The 22257-nt window shown below is 47.3% G+C and overlaps 2 protein-coding genes and 3 long non-coding RNA genes across 5 annotated transcripts; 2 read left to right on the plus strand and 3 right to left on the minus strand.

Annotated features, from left to right (window-relative positions):
* Positions 1-233: 233 nt before the first annotated feature.
* Positions 234-8175, plus strand: LOC103653143 (uncharacterized). Its single transcript, XR_565280.3, has 3 exons — positions 234-269; positions 6889-7596; positions 7673-8175. It is a non-coding gene; the product is annotated as an uncharacterized lncRNA (long non-coding RNA).
* An 891-nt stretch (positions 8176-9066) lies between these two features.
* Positions 9067-14661, plus strand: LOC103653144 (probable serine/threonine-protein kinase At1g54610). The gene is made up of 8 exons (XM_008680101.3): positions 9067-10293; positions 10825-11109; positions 11189-11506; positions 12037-12264; positions 12734-12834; positions 12939-13023; positions 13382-13843; positions 14120-14661. The coding sequence occupies exons 1-8, from the start codon at positions 9724-9726 to the stop codon at positions 14330-14332; spliced, it is 2262 nt and encodes a 753-aa protein (XP_008678323.1). The 5' UTR covers positions 9067-9723; the 3' UTR covers positions 14333-14661.
* A 480-nt stretch (positions 14662-15141) lies between these two features.
* LOC103653145 (uncharacterized) lies at positions 15142-15723 on the minus strand. Its single transcript, XR_565281.3, has 3 exons — positions 15622-15723; positions 15459-15531; positions 15142-15361 (listed from the first exon to the last, which is right to left on the minus strand). It is a non-coding gene; the product is annotated as an uncharacterized lncRNA (long non-coding RNA).
* Positions 15724-16788: 1065 nt separating this feature from the next.
* Positions 16789-17381, minus strand: LOC103653146 (uncharacterized). Its single transcript, XM_020552036.1, has 4 exons — positions 17301-17381; positions 17087-17220; positions 16937-17012; positions 16789-16851 (listed from the first exon to the last, which is right to left on the minus strand). Exons 1-4 carry the CDS (start codon positions 17361-17363, stop codon positions 16789-16791), a joined length of 336 nt encoding a protein of 111 aa, XP_020407625.1. The 5' UTR covers positions 17364-17381.
* On the minus strand, positions 17381-17900 carry LOC109945503 (uncharacterized). The gene is made up of 3 exons (XR_002268702.1): positions 17815-17900; positions 17507-17719; positions 17381-17426 (listed from the first exon to the last, which is right to left on the minus strand). It is a non-coding gene; the product is annotated as an uncharacterized lncRNA (long non-coding RNA).
* Between the last annotated feature and the right edge of the window lie 4357 nt (positions 17901-22257).

The following is a 22257-nucleotide window of genomic DNA, read 5'->3' on the forward strand; positions in this document are numbered from 1 at the left end:
TGGTCGCCTAGGCGTCCACGTGGCGGTCCAACGCCTTGCCTCACCTTACCGCCTTAAGAACACTGCTTCCAGTATTGCCTTCAAGCACGATCACAAACAATTTGGCATGGTAATACAAAAAAATGCATACTATTATCAACATTGTTCTTTTACTATTTCTGTACTCATGTGATTCAACATGTCATTGTAATTTCAGAACCAGTCTAGCACCTATGTTGCCACAGGAGCAGCTAGCCAACCTCTGAATTGCATGAATGAAGACAGCTCTGGTAAATCTGTTCAATCATTTATGGAAGTTGAGAATCTTTTTACTAGAGTATAAGAAAACTTCAAACATTTGTTATTCATTTGATTTGACGTTGTTTGAGTAGGCTCTAGGCTGTTAAGTGTAATGCATGTTTACTATCTCAGTAGTTTTCTGGACATGGTCACACATGGGGCTGTTGTTAGCTGCTCTTTCTGCTCTCTAGCTTTAGCCTATCCCACAATCGATGTACTCCCTTCGGTCCTGAAAAAGAAGTCACTTTAGACAAGGTTTGAGTCAAACATATAAAACTTTGACTACTGATAACCATTTTGTTATTTAGTTTTGAAATCTAATAGTCGTATATATAGATTTACCTTAAAAAGTACTTTTACAAAAGTATAAATATATTAAGAGTTTATTTGTATTTTAACAAAAAAACATTGGTCAAAGCTATATTTTAGAGACCGTGTTGATGTCCTAAATGACTTGTATTTTGAAACCGGAGGGAGTATTTGTTTTTCTTTGTCCTTTTTGTGTATCGATTGATTACTGTGTCTGTACAGTTTTTTGGTATTAAAATCTTTATTTCCATCATATTATGCAAAACTGCAGTAGCTCATAACCTATATTAGTAAAATAGTGATACTGCTCTGTTAGACCTTCATGGAAACTGTTAGACTACCCGTCTAGGGTTTGTGTTATTCCCCTTGTAATGACCGTTATACCCCCTGTGTAATAGGCCTGGCCCAGTTACTCACTCTATTAATATCACTCCCAACCCCTGTTTAGGGTATGAGTTCCTATTCTAACATGGTATCAGAGGTCTAGGTTTAGGTTTCTGTTTTTCTCTCCCCTGCAGCCAGCCGCCGGCCTCTCCTCCCCCTCCCTCCCTGCCCCGCCACCCTGCAGCCGCCGGCCTCCAAGTCCGCCGCCCCTCTCCCTCAGTAAACCCCTCTCTTCTTCCCGCGGTCTGCTCGTTCGATCCGTGCAGCCCGCGCCGCCAGCAGGTCCGGCATCCCCTGCCTGCCGCGCCGCCGCACGCCGTGCTTCCCCAGGCGCGCCGCCGTCCGCGCCTCCAGCCGTCAGGGCCGCGCACCGGCCGGACCCGACGCCCCTCCAGCCGCCGCGCCCGCCGGACCCTCCAGCCGCCGCGTCCGACAGCCGCCCACCAGGGCCGCGCGCCGTCCCGCGCTCCGGCCGGACCGTCGGTCCTGCAACCGCCGCGCCAGGAAGCCGCCGCCCTCCCTGCCCATGGCGGACCATCCCCAGGACGCGCCCACCACCGGCCTGGCACACCCGCCCCTGACCGCGGGCCTGGGCGCGACCCCTGCTTCCCTGGCCGCCGGCGTCGCCTCCCTGGGCCTCCCTGCTGCCGGCCAGGCCCACCCCATGGGCCCCGGCCGCTCCGTGGCAGATGCCGAGGCTCCCTACATCGTCGGCCTCCGGCCCCTCCGCGACGTCCCTTCCCCGGCCCACCGTCGTGGCTCTCCACCGGGGTTTCCTGCCCTCACGGCACCCCCCGGTACCGACTCCTCACTCGGCGACACCTTCGCTACGATCCAGGCGGCTGTGATGGCCTCGCGGGAGCGTGAGCGCGCCGCCTCCCTCGCCCTGGAACGTGAGCGTGCCCTGGGTGCCGCTCTGACCACCCAGATGGTCACCACGCAGCGTCTCCTCGGCCGCTCACCGGTCGCCCCTGTGGACCACCCAGCGGACCCCCGCGACTCTGACCTCGACGCCGACCTCATCGCTGCTCTCCATGCTCAGGCCGCGGGTCTGCACAACATCCGGGCCCTCGTGTCTGTGGTGCTGGATCCGGCGTCCTCCCACTACCCACGCTGGCGAGGACAGGTCCTTCTCACGCTGCGACGGTTCGTCCTCGACGATCACGTCCTCGTCGACCACGACGCTCCTCCGCCTCGCTCCTGGTGCCTCATGGACAGCGTTGTCCTCTCGTGGCTCCACGGCACCATCACCGTTGAGCTACAGGACATCATCCGCGATCAGGCGGACACTGCACGCCAGGCGTGGCTCGCTCTCGAGGACCAGTTCCTCGGGAATCGGGATGCGCGGGCACTCCACCTCGACGCCCAGTTCCACCTGTTCTCTCAGGGGGACCTCTCCGTGGGAGAATACTGCCGCCAGATGAAGGGCCTGGCTGACTCTCTCCGCGATCTCGGCGAGCCAGTTGCCGATCGTACCCTGGTGCTGAACCTCCTGTGTGGCCTCAGCCCCCGCTACGGCCACCTGAAGGCTCTCATCAAGAGGAGCGTGCCCTTCCCCACCTTCCTCGCCGTGCGGAACGAGCTTCTCCTCGAGGAGCTCACCATGGCGAATGAGGCACCCACCCCTGCCTCGGCCCTCTACAGCGCTCCTCCCAGTGGTCAGCCGCCTTCAGGGGGCCAGGCCACACGTCCTCCGTCGACCGGGGCTCCCACCCGCCCCCCACCTGCCGTCCCGGCGGCCCCTCGTCCGACTTCCACGACCGACGGGGGTCGTCGCTCCCGCAAGGGCGGCCGTGGGAGCGGCGGCTCCTCTCGTGGCGGTCCCTCCGGCCGGGGTGGCGGCCACGCGTGGCCGTCATTCTACAACCCCTGGACCGGGACCATCGCCATGTGGCCGGGCCAAGCACCGAGTACCCCCCGTCCTCCGGCGCTAGCCCTCCTGACTACACCTCACTACGGCGCACCTCCTTATGGTGTTCCCGTCGTGCCCCAGGCTCCGCCCGCGCTCCTGCCCCCGGGGACCCACACCTCGACGCCTTGGTCCCCGCCGGCCGGTGGTTGGGATAGCGCCTCCCTCGCTGCTGCCTTCAGCACCATGGCAATGACCCCACCCCCCTCCTACTGGGTGATCGACTCCGGTGCCTCGTACCACACCACTCCCACGGCAGGCACGCTCTCTCGCTCTCATCCCCCCCTCCCCTCTCACCCATCCTCGATCGTCGTTGGAAACGGTTCCACTCTGCCAGTCACCTCAGTAGGTGCCTCGGTTCTCCCTGGGCCGTTTTACCTCAACGATGTTCTCGTAGCTCCCCACATCACTCACAACCTTCTTTCTGTTCGTCGATTCACCACTGACAACTCCTGTTCCATTGAGTTTGACCCCTCTGGTTTTTCTGTGAAGGATCTGGCCACCAGGACCCTTCTCGCCTGCTGTGACAGCTCGGGGCCACTCTACACGCTCCAGCCCTCCACCGTCGGCGTGTCTCCACCTCCTGCCCTGGTCTCCACCACCTCCTCCACCACATGGCATCGACGTCTCGGCCATCCTGGACCCGACGTCATGACCAAGATTACCAGCAGTCTAGATCTTTCATGTAGTAGGGGACATTTTGAGGGTCTCTGTCATGCTTGTCAGTTAGGCCGACATACTCGTCTCCCATTTACTACTTCTTCTTCTCGGGCTGAGCAGGCTTTTGACCTGGTTCATTGTGATCTTTGGACCTCCCCTGTACTCAGTCTTTCTGGCTATAAATATTATTTGGTGATTTTGGATGATTTTTCCCATTTTCTCTGGACCTTCCCGCTTCGGTTGAAGTCGGACACATTCACCACCCTCACACACTTCTTCACCTGGGTATCCACTCAATTTCGTCGCCCGGTCCGTGCTCTGCAGTGTGACAATGGCCGCGAGTTTGATAACCACGCCTCTCGCTCCTTCTTCCTCACTCATGGCGTCCAGTTGCGTCTCTCGTGCCCCTACACTTCTGCACAGAACGGCCGAGCCGAACGCATGATCCGCACCACCACTAATATGCTCCGCTGCCTCCTCTTCCAGGCGTCTCTCCCTGCCAGCTACTGGGCAGAGGCCCTGCACACTGCCACCCACCTCCTCAACCGTCTTCCCTCGAAGGCGGTTCGCCACCCTACCCCCCACTTCGCCCTATACGGCACAACCCCTTCCTATGACCACCTTCGCGTGTTCGGCTGTGCCTGCTACCCTAACACTTCCGCTACCGCTCCACATAAGCTTTCTCCTCGCTCCACCCGCTGTCTATTCCTTGGCTACTCCCCTGACCACAAGGGATACCGGTGTCTGGACCTCACCTCCCACCGCATCATCATCTCTCGTCATGTCATCTTTGACGAAGATGTGTTTCCCCTTGCTGGCTCCACCCCACCCACCGATCTTGACTCCCTCCTCGAGTCCGATCCGATTCCTCCCCCACCTTCGGCTCCCCGTCTTGCGCCGTTACCTGCTCCTCATGCGGCCCCCACGACCTCTTCCGCGACACGCGCGGCCCCGTCGACCCCGCCTGCGCCACGCGCGGCCCCGTCGACCCCGCCTGCGCCACGCGCGGCCCCGTCGACCCCGCCTGCGCCACGCGCGGCCCCGTCGACCCCGCCTGCGCCATGCGCGGCCCCGTCGATCCTGCCTGCGCCACGCGCGGCCCCGTCGACCCCGCCTGCGCCACGCGCGGCCCCGTCGACTCTGGCTCGATTCGCCAACCCCGCCCTCGTCTACCATCGCCGCGGCCACGCCACTACCTCGGCGCCCCCCCGACTCGGGCCCGTCGACGAGCGCGGCCTGATTCGCCGACCCCGCCGTCGTCTATCACCGCCGTGAGCCGGCCCCACCAGCCGCTCCCGACGTTCCGGCGGCTCACTCCGAGTCGTCCGTATACCACCCGGTCGCCATCCACCGCGACCCCGGGCACGTCCACCCGATGGTGACTCGACGCGCTGCTGGCGTTCTCCGCCCCGTTGACCGGCTCATCCTGGCAGCCGCTACGATCAGCACTCCACCCGACGCTTCCCCGGTACCCTCCTCCGTTCGCACTGCCCTCGCCGACCCACATTGGCGTCGCGCTATGGAGGAGGAGTACGCGGCCCTCTTGGCCAACCACACCTGGGACCTGGTGCCGCGTCCACCAGGCACCAACGTGGTCACCGGCAAGTGGCTATTTCGCCACAAGCTGACCTCGGACGGCTCCCTCGACCGCTACAAGGCCCGTTGGGTCCTTCGGGGCTTCACCCAGCGCCCCGGAGTGGACTACGACGAGACCTTCAGCCCTGTCGTCAAGTTCGCCACTGTTCGCGCCGTCCTCTCCCTCGCCCTCTCCCGCGACTGGGCGATCCATCAGCTCGATGTCAAGAATGCCTTCCTCCATGGCACTCTGACGGAGACTGTCTACTGCAGCCAGCCCACCGGCTTCGTCGACGCTGACCGTCCGGACCTGGTTTGCCGGCTGAACCGGTCCCTGTACGGCCTCAAGCAGGCGCCATGGGCTTGGTACAGTCGCTTCGCCTCCTACCTGGCCTCCGTCGGCTTCGTCGAGGCCAAGTCGGACAAGTCCCTGTTCATCTACCGGCGCGGTGACGACACCGTCTACCTCCTGCTCTACGTCGACGACATTGTGCTCACGGCATCCACCGCCGGCCTCCTTCACCGCACGATCGTCGCCCTTCAGCGGGAGTTCGCGATGAAGGACCTGGGGCCCCTCCACCACTTCCTCGGCATCACCGCCGAACGTCGGCCTCAGGGTCTCTTCCTCCACCAGCGCCAGTACGCCATCGACATCCTGGAGCGGGCTGGCATGTCTGACTGCAAGCCCTGCTCCACGCCTGTCGACACTCAGGCGAAGCTCTCTGAGGACGACGGGCCTCCGGTCGCCGACGCGACGTCATACCAGAGCCTCACCGGCGCGCTCCAGTACCTCACGTTCTCCAGGCCCGACATCGCCTACGCCGTCCAGCAGGTGTGCCTGCATATGCACACTCCGCGGGAGCCCCATCTCACTGCGCTCAAGCGGATTCTACGCTACCTCCGCGGCTCCCTCGACTACGGCCTCCTACTCCGCCCATCCCCGACGTCGGAGCTCGTGGTGTACACCGACGCTGACTGGGCTGGCTGTCCCGACACGCGCCGGTCCACCTCCGGCTACGCCGTCTTCCTGGGCGCCAACCTCGTCTCTTGGGCCGCCAAGAGGCAGCCCGTCGTCTCTCGCTCCAGCGCTGAGGCCGAGTACCGTGCCGTGGCCAACGGCGTGGCCGAGGCCTCCTGGCTGCGCCAGCTCCTCCACGAGCTCCACAGTCCCCTCCAGCGCGCCACCCTCGTCTACTGCGACAACGTCAGCGCGGTCTACCTCTCCACCAACCCCGTGCAGCATCAGCGCACGAAGCATGTGGAGATCGACCTGCACTTCGTCCGCGAGCGTGTCGCTGCCGGTGACGTCCGCGTTCTCAGCGTCCCCACCACGCTTCAGTTCGCCGACATCTTCACCAAGGGGTTACCGTCGAGTGTTTTTTAGACTTTCGATCCAGTCTCAACATCTGTACAGGATAGAGTTGTGACTGCGGGGGGGGGGGTGTTAGACTACCCGTCTAGGGTTTGTGTTATTCCCCTTGTAATGACCGTTATACCCCCTGTGTAATGAGCCTGGCCCAGTTACTCACTCTATTAATATCACTCCCAACCCCTGTTTAGGGTATGGGTTCCTATTCTAACAGAAACGATGGGGATGGGATAACTTAGAAAAAACCCACATATTTTTTTCATGGGAAATCTGTGACGTCAAATATGTTGGGATTTATCTGTCAAAATGTGTAGTAGGAAAAAACAATGCATTATGTCTCTGGGATTTTCTCGCTGGAAGAGAACCCAACTAACAATGGTGATTGCTTTGCTTCCATTTTCAGAAAACTAAATAACAGGCCACGCTTTGCATACCACTACCAGAGGATCAGATACGGTAACAAGGAAGCATTGTGTTGGGCACACTTAAGTGTGCGTCTCAGATTATAAGCTGGCTACTCAGCAGTGTGGAGTGGCAACTGGCAACTGGCAACCATAATGACAAAAATGGAAGGCTCAACTGGCAGTGTCCAAATCATGTCTAGGCGTTTGGTCCAGCCAGAGTCAGGAAGCTCACTGGACATGGTGCCATCAGAGCTAGAGATTGTTCACCTGACTGCATGGGATCTCGCTCTGTTCACGGTGGGCCACATCCAGAAGGGGATCCTCTTGCCCAAGGCTGGGACAGGAGGTGCACAACTCGTCGATGACCTTGCTTCGTCCTTCGCCAGTGTGCTGGGCCATTTTTATCCACTGGCTGGCTGTCTCACTGCCTCAGAGATCACAAATGGTGTAGTAAGTCCAAGCCTTGCCATCACTCTATGCTGCAATGACAAATGCACCAAATTCATTCATGCCATGGCCCCTGAGGTCACTATCAGTCGTGTTGTCCTTCCTGCTGAACAGGCTGCTGAATGTGGAAGCACGCATGGGCTCCATCCCTGTGCTGGCCACGTAGGTCAGCGAGCTCGCAGATGTCATCTTCACTTCCATGCTGTTGCTGCTCAACTATGGCCATATGGAGCTGCATTCTGGCTCTTCTTAAACACCTGGTTAGAAACAAAAGAGGATCTTGCTGTAGAACGTGTTGTATGCTACAGCCTACGCTGACAAAATTTGGTGTTGCAGATGAATTATTGCTGTCGCACTGGGGCTCGGACGAGAACACACTTGGCTCCTACACGTTCGATGGGGGCGAACAAACCCCGTGACCTGTACGAGAAGTTGTGCATCCCCGTGGACAACATGTTCTTCGCGGGAGAGGCCATGAGTGTCAAGTACACAGGCACGGTGCATAACACCTTCTCCGTTGGTGTCGTGGCAGCCGATGAGTGAAAGATGCGGGTTCTCGAGCGGTTCAGGGAGCTTGACATGCTGGAGATATGCTACCCTGCCATGGGCGAGGACATCCCTATATCTGTCACGTTGCTCATCTCTCGGCTCATGACTTTTGGAGAGCCTCGGATAGGCTATCCTGCTTTTGTTGCATACTTTGGTGAACAAGTCCCAAGAACAATATGTGTGACCCATCAGAATGATATTGTGTCGTATTTACCACTGTATTATTATTACCTAGGTGAATGGACATATCACCACTTTGCTAGAGAGGTTTGATGATTGTCGAAAAGAATTTACAGAGATGCGTTCTTTTCCCAGATTACTGTTCGTCCATTTCTTCCGCATTTATTTATTCTCAGGTTTGGCTTCATTGAGATCATAGATGGAAATGTAGTTACTTGAAATGAGACGGTATGTGATGATTATGGTGAGGAACCGAGTTGTAGCTGGTACATATCCACCTATCTATTTTGGCAGAATCAGATTATGGCTTCATCGTGTCTTGAGGGTAGCGTCTGTAAGCATGTTATATACTGGAATTATTGATTGTCTTGAGGGTAGCGTCTTATTAGAACGTGTTTGAATGACTATCTTATTTGAATTTGTAGCAACGAACACCTAACTATCATATATACAAGTGTGTATGGTACCGATGGTTACAATGTAGTGGTGAAATAACTAAATTAAAATAATAAAATTTATGTATGCCGATGATCACAAATGTATTACAAAACTTTTTTCATAACAATATAACAGACATTTGTACATAAATTATCGTGGTATTATACGTTCTCGTTGCAACGCACGGACACACACCTAGTCAATCTTATAAATTTCATGCGTTCCAAAGAAGCCCTTATAATGGATGATATAGATTAAACCGAAACAATAATTGTTGAGTTTGACTTTTTTTTTTGCATGATACCAATTCCTTGTCATAGGAGGAGTAGACCTTTTGACCCTTGCTAAGGGTTCGACAAACAAACGCGTAAGCCATCGAAGTTAATTAACACGGCTAAGTAATTGAACCGAATGGTACGGGTTTTATTTTAAAAAATTGTGCAGTCCTAACATTGAATATCTCCCACAAATCCACTTGAAGTTGCGGACCTTGCGATTGAATTAAAATAAATCTTTGATGCCGCTGAGGTATATGGTCGTGTAAAAGTTTGAAATATAAAGTAAGATAGAATATGTGATAGTCTGACTATAATATATGTTCTACTCAACTCATCCTTCCTCCGTCTCTCCAGAAAATATCTATTTCTCTCTCCTCTTTCTTTTTCAGTAACCAACTTTTCTTTTTTTTCTGGATGAATATAAAATAGGGGAGAGAGAGGAGAGGATGAAAAGAAAAAACGAACAAAAAGGGTAATGGATCAACTCATATCAACTGACCGAGCGCTTGTCAAAAACCAAACAGAACAAGGACCCAGGCAAAATCCACTGACGGCAAGAGATAGGAGGGAGATCTCGTGATTTCCGGTGGCAAGTTTCGGTTTTGATCCCAACCCCAGGTTCCTCACCCCGAGGAGAAAAGGATCCAGATTTTCTTCCTCTCTAGTAAGTTGCAGTTCGCGGTGGCGCCGCCCCCCGCCGCTGCCTCCGTGTTGCGCGGTTCCGATTTGGAGTGAGGGGGAGCGCGTGCCGTGGGATTCCCGTTCGGATCTACGGAGTGGGCAGCTTTCCTGCTCCAATTCGGTCGGCCAGCAACGAAGGCCCTTGAATCTTGTTGATGCGCGGCCAGATGCGGGAAGCGTACTGGGAGAAGGTTTCTTGGAATCTTCGTCCGGGCTCCGTGGAGTGAGGTCCCTCGCCCGCCGGGATCGCCCCGTCGTCCTATGGGCTGCGTCAGTTCCAAGCAATTCCACGGCGGGGACGACCATGGGGACGGCAAGCCGCGCCGGCGGCCCTCGAGCAACTCGCTGAAGCGCCTGGTTAGTTACAGTTCCAGCAAGAGGCATGAGGAGTTGGAGGAGGAGGATGAGGTGGGGGCGGCTGTGGCGGCCACGTCCTCGAGCGGCGGACGCCGCGCTGGGAATGACGCCAGCACGGCGAGGCTGATCCGGAAGCCGCCAGCACTGGTGGTCGAGGCTGTGCCGGCATTGTCGGAGGAGGCTGCCACTTTGGCGGTTGGTGTAGTTGATGCAGAAAGGGCGGTTGCTGCAGCGACTGGGAATCGGAAGCGGCCTCCTGCAGATGTACATATCAATGGCGCGGCAGAGCAAGGACTGAGTAGCGTTGGTGTTAGAACGGAGGGGGAGGCCAAACCAAGGATCAGGGACGTGCCCAATGGCGTCCAGGGGGAGCATGTGGTGGCAGGGTGGCCGAGATGGCTCACAGAGGTGGCGGCAGAGGCGGTTCGTGGGTGGCAACCTCGGAGGGCTGAGTCTTTCGAGAAGCTGGACAAGGTTTGTGGTTATGATGGCCATTATTTTTCCAGCAAATTTATCATCCTTGCTACCTTTTCCATTGGTTGTCTTCTGGATCATCACTATGAGTCATTGCCTATTGGGTGTCACTCCTTTTAGGTTGATTACTTGAATGGCTTATGATATTTTGATAGGTGTTGGACAAAACATGTTATAGGGTTCATAGAATTGTTGGAATGCCATTCTTGAGGGTTTAGAATAGTTTGAATGAAAACAAATTGCAACAATAGAAATATAGTGCTCAACCCTGGGGCTCCATTTGTATGTTTATCTTGTACCACTTGGTCATGCTATTCTGTTTGCACATAAAGTAGACAAACAAAACATCCACCATTGATCAATGCTTCTCCTACTACACGACAACTAAATCATCACATTTAATACAACCGTTTTATATTTTTTGTGGTAGATGCAACATTACAGAATAAATTCTTGTTACAATTTGAACTAGTATCGAGCCACAGATCCTATGTGACCTCACTTTTCTCGTTTCATCTTTAAATATTTCAGATAGGACAAGGTACATATAGCAGCGTTTATAAAGCACGTGATCTTGAGAATGGAAAAATTGTCGCTCTGAAGAAAGTTCGGTTTGCCAATATGGACCCTGAGAGTGTCCGATTTATGGCAAGGGAAATCCACATCTTAAGAAGGCTTGATCATCCAAATGTTATCAAACTTGAAGGTTTGGTGACGTCACGCATGTCAAGCAGCTTGTATCTTGTATTTGAATACATGGAGCACGACCTTGCAGGACTTGCAGCTACACCTGGCTTAAAATTCTCAGAACCTCAGGTTTACCCTCTTAATTTGTCCTTTGGCATTCCATTTGTATTGAGGTTTAAGTTCTCACTTCAAAAGATGGTCATTTCAGGTCAAGTGTTACATGCAACAGCTACTTTCTGGACTTGATCATTGTCACAACCGTGGTGTTTTGCATCGGGATATAAAGGGTGCAAATCTCCTACTTGACAACAATGGCATTCTTAAAATAGCAGATTTTGGTCTAGCTACATTCTTTAATCCCAAACAAAAACAACATTTGACAAGTCGTGTAGTAACATTGTGGTACCGGCCTCCTGAGCTTTTGTTGGGTGCTACTAACTATGGTGCTGCTGTTGATCTATGGAGTGCCGGTTGCATTCTTGCTGAGTTGCTATCAGGGAAGCCTATCATGCCAGGACGAACTGAGGTACTGTTTGGCTATTTTTGTTGTGATAAAACTTGCACATGGTTACATTATAGGAATAATGCAGTATTCTCTGTCTGCAATAATCCAAACAATGCTATAATATTTCTGCAAATCTGCCATTTCTGTTATTATACTATTTGTTAGAACAAATTCGGTGCATAAAGGGTTTAGGAGATGAATGCTCTTGAGTTCTTTTCAGTACTTGCCAGTTGGCACAGTGTAGGGCATATTCCATTAAGAATCTGAAAATGTCAAGTAATTTATGGCTTTATGCGCTAAGAGACCATTAGTGTTTTAATATGTGTATCTGACAACATATTCTTTTTATTAACATGCATGAAGGTTGTTTGACAATAGGCCTATTTTTACTTTCCCGTGGACTTATACCAGTTTGAAGTAAATAATATTATCTGTACCTTTTTATCTTCATGATAAATGGTTACTTTATTTGGGATATATCCTTGTAGTTTTAGATTTTTGAACATCAATATGAATTTATAATGGTTGTTCTTTTGTGTTCACTTATACAGGTGGAACAGTTGCACAAAATTTTTAAGCTCTGCGGTTCACCATCAGAGGAGTTTTGGGCTAATTTGAAGTTATCCCGAGCTACCATATTCAAGCCTCAGCATCCGTACCGCCGATGTGTGAATGATGTATATAAGGACTTTCCTACTACTGCTTTAACACTTTTGGACCATCTACTTGCCGTAGAACCTGGGAATAGGGGTACCGCTGCATCTGCCCTTGACAGTGAAGTAAGTACTGGCCCTTGCATTTGTTGATCTGCATGTCTGGGTCGTGCGTGCTAAATTGTCTCATCCATTTCTTGATCTACATGTTTGGTGTATTGCCTGCACGAAGCAATCAAACTTTGATGCACAGCATACTTATGCAGTGTTTACCCTGTTGGTTTAACTTCCCCCTATATTTATTGCTAAACATGGACTTTCAGCATTGTCATAATTTATTTCAACTCTTATCTGTGTTTTTTTTCTTGTTTTTCTCTAAGTTGCTGCCTTGGTCCCTAGAGGTTCTTTCTCTTGTTTTGGTTGTCAGAAATGACTTTTATTCTTAAATCTTCGGACATGCATATGAGATGCTAAAATTGCTCCTAGCCTCCTAGGTTTATCGTGTTTATTACATCCGAACATTGGTATGGATCTGGTTCAATCCAGAATACAAGTTTAGTGATATTTCTGTTAATTTGCTGTTTTCTTTTTGTAGTTTTTTACAACAAAGCCATATGCCTGCGATCCATCAAGTCTACCCAAGTATCCCCCAAGCAAGGAATATGATGCTAAGCTTCGAGATGAAGAAGCTAGGAGGTGATTCCCTCAGAATTCAAAAACCATTACATGCTAAGAACTTGCATTACCAATCTTCTGTTCTCGACATTTCTTATTCAATCCGAGTGGTGGCTGGTTTACAGGCAAAGAGCAGCTGCTAAAGGACAGGAAGCTGAAGCTGGACGGAGGAAGCAACCTCCTGCACCTGATGGTAATAGTGGATTGCAGGTACTTGGAATCCACTTGAAATATCAGGGTCTTTTTCATTCCTTTTCTTTTTTATGCTGGTTCCAAAACACTATTGGGTGTTGAAATATTGCTTGGAGATCATTGAATTATCGAAGTACCACATTTAGAAATTCTGTGAATCTTACTGAATACATGATTCATTACTGTAATTAGCAGTCTACATAAACTTCCAAGTATTCGTTAACGGTCCTTTGGAAGTTGGTATGGATGTGCAATGCATAGATTCTACATATTCAATTCTAGAATCAAATTCGAAATATACCGTCTAAAACAAGCAATTGTGTTTGTATCCTATTGTTTCTTGCTACTGAATATTTTGTGTTCCATGACTTCACAGCACCGCCGAGTTCAGATGAATCCTAAAAGCAGCAGTTACAAGTTCACTCCAAAGGAGGATGCTGTTTCTGGATTTCCAATTGATCCGCCAGCAAGAGCTGCTGCAGACAATGGTTACCCTCAGCGCGTTCCTCTGATGCAAGCTGGCCGTTCTTCCTCCACTCTGGGTAGATCAAGTGGGATGGATCCAAAGGCCCAAAGATTCCACACCTCCCAAATTGTCACTACTGAGATGTCCGGCCAATCTACTGCATCTGGGCAGCGAGGCAATGCTCCTAAGATGTCTAACCTCGGGGAAAGTGCCAGGAGACAATATCTTCGAGAGCATCGGTCCAGTTCAAGATACAGTCAACTCACTGCTGCGGACCCTTCTGACAGGCCTGAATGGAACCATCAATTCCAAGAGCGGCCATCGTCTTCCCATCGGAAGGATGATGCTGTGGCAAACAAGGAGCATACGGTGGTGAGTTTTAAACATCTACGGTTTGTTTAATTAGTTTTTTTTGTCGAAATGTCTTCATAAAGTAGTGTTTGGTCATTGCATACTGTACACAGTTTTATTCCTCCATTCCTCTATGCTGTTGACTCTTAGAGGTCAATGTAGATGCATTCGTGCATTCTTTCTATAGAATGCAATTGAGAATGGTTGCGCATGGAATGTGTTCGTCACATGCTGCCAAAGTGTAGGAATCAGCAGTTTATTGGTGCCATATGATGAGAAATTTCCCTCCTTTTTCAGGTGAACGGGACAAAGAAGAACAGAATCCACTATTCGGGGCCATTGATGCCTCCTGGAGTGAACATGGATGAGATTCTTAGAGAGCACGAGCGACAGATCCAACAAGCAGTGCGAAGAGCGCGCCTTGACAAGGGAAAGGGAAAGCACAGCGGTGAGAGAGACCAGTCGGAGTCACTGCTGTGTACCACCGGGAATCTCAGGGCTGATCGCTAAGTTCAGTTTGAGCAGTCATCAGAAGCAAAGAAAACAGCATCGAATCCCTTATATTTTTTCGGTTCCCCCGCCCCACCCCAACCGCCAAGCGGAGAGGTTTTTGTTCTGCCAGAAACTCAAACTCCTGATGCGGTTTGGTACCCAGGAGGTGGGCAGCTGCCAAAAGAAAACCTGTTCCTGTAGAGATTTACCGCCCCAGAGTCTAGCATATGCGGTCTGAAATATTTTTTCCCTGAAGATTTGTTGGTTATCCATAGTCCTCAATTGTATATCTCAAAAGTACTCACCCCCAAAAATGAAAAATTGATCCATACACTCGTTTTTGCATACGACGTGACACTCCAAAATGAAAATTCCATAAAGATTCTCGATGAATTAAGAAAATTCTCTAAAGATTTAAAATTTCAAGTGTATTATAACAAAATTATGAATTAGGACTATCTTCCCTAAAATTTAATAAATATTAAATATAAAATGTTAGCTATATACTTAAACTATAATAAATAGAATATTGAGTTATTCTATATAAATTATTCATATTAAATTATATAACTATGTGAATTTCATGCTTATTAAATTTCATGCATATAAATACTTATTTAAGCAAAGTAAATAAGGAGTAAATAAATATAAAATAACTAGGTGAGTGCCCGTATGTTGCAACGGAATCGTATAATAACACGAAAACTTATGTACATATGTGTGTTATATTGTTATAGATATGTGTCCGTGCGTTGCGAGGGAAGTAAAAGATTTGTATGAAACATTGATACGAAAGACAAAACATCACTATAATATGCAAAATACGTGTGGAAAACATTATCAATGTCACACAAATTATTTCTAAAAAGTTAATTTAGAATTTTTAATTACAAACAAATGTGTCGACAACCGTACACTAATCAGCTAATCCTTTTTAGTGATATCGATAAGTCTCTGTTGTATATTTGCAGGGATGGCATATCGGCACGAATTATCCTCATAAATTAACAGATCAATCACAAAGTTCTTTCGAAGAGTCTTTGCATCCTACATACAAAGATATAAGAGAACAAAACATATTATCTTGTAGAACGAGATAGCTGGAATGTAAGTTTTCAACATAAAACGAACGTACTACACTCACCCCAACAAATTTCAGTCGTCTGTCATTCCCCCACATGGCCATAGCTTGTAGAACGAGGTAGCTGGTATTAAACCTATAGAATAATATTTGGGCAACTATGTTTTATAGAATGATTATTATAGAAAAAATTTAAACTGCTGAGAAGGTGATACAAAGAAAATACCCTCTTAAGTCAATTGGAACACCAATCTGAATTGTATGTTCCCACTTAAAGATATCCTCCGCCCATCCAGAACGTTTCTTGCTGTAAGCAATCTTATATTTTTTGAGGCCATGATAATCGCTTCCGAGAACCTCTTGTATGACATGTGTTTACACTAATCTTGAGTCAGTGTAAAGTCGATAAAAGTCACATGCTTTTTAACATGATCTATTACGAAAAGGGCGTGACATCCATTGAATTTACATGGCATGAGAACCTACAAAATATCAGTCATTAGGATCCTACAACAGAAGTGTCATTTATAAATACATTCGAAATGAACACATACTTACATATCTACAACCCGTGATATAATAATTCATTGATGGCAAAAAATCGAGTGTTTTGGCTAACTCTTCTGTTGTAGGATCCTGATGGTACTTTGGAAGTTTACCATAACCAACCATTCTCTGGACAATATATATACATGTCCACATGAGGATTAGATGTAGATACTATATATTAATACATTAATAATTAGAAACAAACTTACCCAAAAACGCATGTCCATATAATGCTTTCTATTATTTATGATTTCTTCTTTCGGCCTACGTGACTCTTTATTGGCAAGCAGCCGAACAGCCATGTCAAAATATCTTAGAATCATATCTTGATTTATCGTTAATATGTTTTGCAGGTCTTTGACAGATATTTCTATCTTAAAAGGATTGAAACTTCGCACCCATGTTCTCTTGTAATGTAGCATGACGAAAGTCTATATCAAGTATCTAAGTAGTTGATATACATAAAATAAATAAATAAATGAGCACTTACTCTAGTGTCGTATCGTCTTCTATTGCCATGATATAATCACATAAAACATCTATTGAATCGGCTTTGGTCACTGGCATGTCCTTTGTGGAAAGACCAACCATTAAAAAGTCATTTGTGCACCCATCGGTAGAGATTTTTACAGGAGCTCTTTTATCCCAATCATCAACAAACCACCTTTGCAAGTCTGCTTGAGTAATAGGGTCTTCCTCATCTTCATACACTACTTCGCTATCATCAAGCATGTGGAGTAGTTTCCTCTTATTAGAATCTGTTGGGTTTTCTAATATCTCAACATCTGATGGGCTTCCAGAGTCATCTTCTTTTTCATTTTTGTATAACAGACACCCCCTTCTCTTATTCAGGTCTGAAGATAGTAATATAGCAACCATTTTTTTCCCTAAAGTGTGACATGTCATCCTACAAATAAGAAATAATTATTTTAGCATTATATATGTAACACTGACTGTAGATGTCCATATATGTCGTAGTAGTAATAATATACCTGGGTAAAACTGTCAGACAGTTCATCCCCTATCCAGTATTCGATATAGTTCAAAAGAAAGAGGCCACATGAAGAGCTACAATATACATTAATATCAACATAAAGTTTAGTATGAATGAAGAAATTGGTAAAGAATATTTTAGGGCGTACCTATCTGTCTGCTTTGCATATCCCATGTCTATTTCTCTGAGCGGCCAAGAAGCAACTTGGAGGTCTGGCCACCTGTGGTCTTTTAACTCCTTACATTGAGATATCATATCTATTTGTCTTTGCAGTCCTTTAATCTTTATATATTGTAAAACAAAATTAGAGATTGGGATAAGTTAATATTGAATTCATAATTGTTTAGTTTGTGCATACTCACAGAGTCAGTGAGGTCTTTGCGGTCTTGTGAAGTACCAAGTGAATCGAGCACTTGTATCTCCATATTTCTTGCATGGATCACGACAAGATACCAGTGCGTCTCTCGGATGTTTATCGGAATAAACACCTACAAAACAGTTATAAATACTTGCATAAGAATAAAATACATATATACACTAATTGTTCAGATTGCAAACTCATATGTACCATGTCATGGTCTAAGTAAAGTAACACCCTTCGTTCAGCGCTACATATTTGTGTCATGTCTTTATTTGGATATAGCTCTTCTGTTTTAATTTCAACATCACCATCTCGCTTCAGGAAATTGAACTGGAAAGCATTTTCTATGTGAACGCGACCTCCAGATCGGCACTTTAGATGCTTTTGAGCTTTTATCAAATTTATGTAACAGTCTATAACCTGCAAGTGTGTAAGTTGTGGTTAAAAATACCAGGATGAGTAAAAAAACTTATACATAACAACGTCGCCAAATATAAAAACTAAGCATGGATTACCTCGTCACCTAAATATGCGTTCGGCTGAAATAAACACTCCATCCACTTCCTTTCAACAAAGGCATCATCAATAAGCACGACTTCTACCTTTGATTCACAAGGGATTTCCTTAATAAAATAGATGAGAGCAAGATCACCTTGCGTGCAAATATAGTCTACGAGCAACCAGTCATGAGATAAAACTAAAATTAGTTATAGTCTAGGAGCAACCAGTCATTAAAAACAAATTGATCCATACAGACTATGAAAATTATAATACCTTCTCGAACTATTGCGGTTGCCACCGAATTTTTTGGCTTGTTATGAGACAAGCCTACAAATAGAGATTCCATTCTCGCGGGACAAAAACCTACATTCATACGGTATAATAATATAGGTCAGTGCACGTGCTTTGCCATGCATTACAAATTGTTAGATGCATAAAAATTAATATTGCTAATTTCGCAAATGATCCAAAACTCAACAATACTTTAAGACAGTTACAATCTGTTATTTCATAGTGTAGAACTGAAACAAGTGCAGAATCACTTGTTTTTTTTTGTTATACGGACCATTTTCACATACAGTGGAAAATAACAGCACGATGGGACGCCCAGCAAAAGAGGGATCTTTGGGAGGCAATCAGAGGTGTTCGGTTTGGTCAAACAAAGCTCAGCTCCCTTGGGATGCTTGCTGCGAGCTGCTTGTATTCATACTTGAGAGAATAAAACAGTCCATCATCTTGCAGTCTTGTCCTTCGTGATTGGAAGAGAAAACGTGTTGTTGTTCTTGCTATGTCTGAGACAAAGGCAAGGAACAAGCTTGCCTCCCAGGAACAGCTGAGACAAAGGCAAGGAGCATAGAAGAGGAAGTAAGCAAGCTGCAAAAATGCTTGCAGGAACAATAGCATGAACAACATAGAGGGGGCATGTGCGGGAGGAGAAGAGGGATGCGATTGTGGAAGTCGGTTCTGTTAGTTAGTTTCTGGATCTCCAAATAATAAATGTGTATAATTAAGGGCCCGTTTGGCACAGCTCCAGCTCCTGATTCTAAGCGAGGATCTAGAGGAGCCGTGCCAAACGGGTATTTTTTTAAACTGATTCTCGTGTGGAGCCGAAAGATTGGGAGTTGTTTTTGTGAAGAAAGGTGGGATCTAAAAAAACCTGCTCCACCCTCCCTTAAAACAGCTCCTCAACCAACCAAATATGGACCTCCCCTTAAAGTTTGATCGAAATTACCCGCAATTGCCATTGGACAAAAACATAACGAGCCAATTTATGGGTTAAACATTTGAGACCATTTTATGCACTACTATGATGGGAATATTTTATATGTTATTGTTTCATAATTTTTTTCCGTATATGCATCCTACTTATTGGTTTGTAACAAAGTTGAACTGTAAAGGATAAAACAGACAATCGCCACAGACCACCAACTCTCAGCAGACAAGAATCAGTTTACTTGCCAAACCGTTTTAAAAATGATTCTGATTCTCTAGGAGATCGGGAGGATCAGCTCCTCACGAGGATCAGGATCTAGAGCTAAAGAAGCAGGAGCTAAAGCTTTGCCAAACGGGTCCTAATAAAGTGGTAAAACTGTCTTGTTAGGGTGAAAATACATGAGATCAGATTATAAAAAAGAAGGATATACGTTGAATGGTAGTATAATCAATTAGAGAAGGTTTGTAGTACCTTTTTTACGGATTAAATCTTTCGGATGACATTATTGCGAAGCGCACTGTTTACGGTCCTAAATATGCAATTGTCTCACGCCTGCTAGCTACAATCTGCTAGCACATGTACTGTTCTTGACAACCCTATTGGAGAGATCATCTTGTGCAAGTTAGGGGCTAATTCTGCCATTGTCTTTCCCAGCAACCAACGATCAGCCCAGAACTGAATTTGTTCATCGTTAAAGAGAGCTTGAGCATTCTGCAACACTTGGACTGACAGCCCGACCCATAGTTGTAAAGGATCTATCTTTCGTGCCCACAACAAACGAATGCTTAAGGCCCACCCCGTTATTTCAAGATTATTAATAGCAAGGCTACCGAATTCAAGTGGTTGCTACACTCTTTCCGAGACCACCAGACAATTTACTTTTACCTCCATTGACTTGTTCTTGTCCCCACCAGAGGTTCTGCATTTTTGACAACCCATTTTTGAAGATCAGTGGCAATCATAAGATAAACAGTAGTGGATGTCAGTACCATCCAGACCATAAATAGGACTCCCAGCTCTATTCATTAGAGAAGGTCTCCATCATGGGAGGTGATCTGCATCCTTATCAATCAGAGAGCTGTGGACACTACCGGAATCGCAGGCTTTGCCGAGTGTTGTATTCTTTGCCGAGTGCCTTTTGTCGGGCATTCGGCAAAGAAGGCTTTGCCGAGTGCCGCACTCGGTAAAGTTAGGCTCTCGGCAAAGAGCCCTTTACCGAGTGCTGAACACTCGGCACAGGACGACACTCGGCAAAGACAAGTTTGCCGAGTGTCAAACACTCGGCAAAGGGGGCTCTCGGCAAAGGGTCGTCAGCGGCCGTCCCAAAGTTGACGGCCGTCAGTCTTTGCCGAGAGCCAGCGGCTGGCACTCGGCAAAGAGGCTTCTTTGCCGAGTGCCACATAGTAGGCACTCGACAAAGGAGGCTTTGCCGAGTGTCATCGCTAGACACTCGGCAAAGTATATATTTTTTATTTTGTCTCCCAAAATTTTTGTGGTATGTTCCTACACTATGTAGACCTACATGTATCATTTGTGGACAATTTTAACAGAGTTTTCAATCGTTAGTAGATTTAGTTTGTTTATTTGAATTTCTTCGGAAAATTTAGATTTGAACTGCAGGTCACTCGAAACTTGGAAAACCGTGCATGCAAAAATGATATTCATGTTACTTAGCATAAGTTACGACCGATTCCAGGAGCGGACCGGAAACTTCGAGCAACATGCTCACTAAACATGGCCGTGAACTTGCCATCCACATGTTTAAAAATTGTATAAAACACAAACAAAGTTAGAAAATCCTGAAACTTGTCCACGTGTCATGATATCATATATACAGACTGCGATAAAAAATTTAGAATGTTTGGAGAAATTTGTGAGACACTATGTGTACAAACCTAAGAGATCCACATTGAAACTCTAAGGGCACATTTCCCTTTCAATCTCCCCCTTTTTGGTGATTTATGCCAACACAACATAAAGCAACTAGAACAAGTGCAAAATCACTTCAAATAAAACTCAAATTGATTTTGATTCAATTTTGGCATATATGGATCATCCTTTGCCACCACTTGGTTTGTTTTTGCAAATCAAACTCAAATCTCTATCTCTATGTCAAACACACATATTGAGGCATAAAGAGAGTCATTCCAAAAGAGATTGATCAAAGATTTCAAAAACTCCCCCTATTTCCCATAATCAACATTTCTCCCCACACGAAGCCAACTTTTGACAAGAGAGACAGTAAAAGAGTTTAACAAAACAAAAACTCTATTCTACTATTTTCAAAATCTCTCAAGTGGTAGCTGATCCATTTATCACTTTGGCCTTTATTTTCTCCCCCTTTGGCATCAAGCACCAAAACGAGATCAATCTTGGCCCATTAACCCCATTGCCTCACCAAAATCTTCAATAAGAATACAAAGGCAATAAGAGTCTAAAGATGAACTTGGAATAAGTTACCCTCTCATCGGAGTGCAGTGGAAGTCTTTCATGATCCAAGTCCACCTTTTCCCTTTCAATTCTCCTTCGAGACTAAATCATCAAACTCAAGCACATGGTTAGTCTCGAAAGGGTCAAGTTGTAACACATCTCCCCCTAAACATGTGCAGCACTTTGCAACGGACTTGTGAGGTCCAGGGAGTGTTTGTACAACTTGAGCACCACAATAAGCAACAAAATGCAGAATGAACCTGATCAAGGGCATAAACACATGTATGCTATAATTCAATCCAAGTTCCGCGAATCTAAGACATTTAGCTCACTACGCAACCTGCAAAAGGTCTTCTCATCTAGAGGCTTAGTGAAGATATCAGCTAGCTGGTTCTCGGTGCTAACATGAAACACTTCGATATCTCCCTTTTGCTGGTGGTCTCTCAAAAAGTGATGCCGGATGTCTATGTGCTTTGTGCGGCTGTGCTCAACAGGATTTTCCGCCATGCGGATAGCACTCTCATTGTCACATAGGAGTGGGACTTTGCTCAGATTGTAGCCAAAGTTCCGGAGGGTTTGCCTCATCCAAAGTAGTTGCGCGCAACACTGACCTGCGGCAACGTACTCGGCCTCAGCGGTGGATAGGGCAACGGAGGTTTGTTTCTTAGAGTTCCATGACACCAGGGACCTTCCTAAGAATTGGCACGTCCCTGATGTACTCTTCCTATCGACCTTACATCCAGCATAGTCGGAGTCTGAGTATCCAACTAAGTCAAAGGTAGACCCCTTTGGATACCAGAGCCCGAGGCAAGGC

The sequence above is a fragment of the Zea mays genome, chromosome 4 (genome assembly GCF_902167145.1).
Source record: "Zea mays cultivar B73 chromosome 4, Zm-B73-REFERENCE-NAM-5.0, whole genome shotgun sequence".
Lineage (NCBI taxonomy): Eukaryota > Viridiplantae > Streptophyta > Magnoliopsida > Poales > Poaceae > Zea > Zea mays.

What these genes read in the sequence shown, in the direction of transcription:
- LOC103653146 (XM_020552036.1), bottom strand. Translation starts at nt 17,363, where the DNA reads ATGGAGATACAAGTGCTCGATTCACTTGGTACTTCACAAGACCGCAAA. An exon ending in TATGCAAAGCAGACAGATAG is followed by an intron (nt 17,013 to 17,086) that starts GTACGCCCTAAA and finishes TGTATATTGTAG; the next exon opens with CTCTTCATGTGGCCTCTTTC. An exon ending in TGTCTGACAGTTTTACCCAG is followed by an intron (nt 16,852 to 16,936) that starts GTATATTATTAC and finishes TCTTATTTGTAG; the next exon opens with GATGACATGTCACACTTTAG.
- LOC103653144 (XM_008680101.3), top strand. Translation starts at nt 9,724, where the DNA reads ATGGGCTGCGTCAGTTCCAAGCAATTCCACGGCGGGGACGACCATGGG. An exon ending in TAAAATTCTCAGAACCTCAG is followed by an intron (nt 11,110 to 11,188) that starts GTTTACCCTCTT and finishes TGGTCATTTCAG; the next exon opens with GTCAAGTGTTACATGCAACA. An exon ending in TCATGCCAGGACGAACTGAG is followed by an intron (nt 11,507 to 12,036) that starts GTACTGTTTGGC and finishes TCACTTATACAG; the next exon opens with GTGGAACAGTTGCACAAAAT.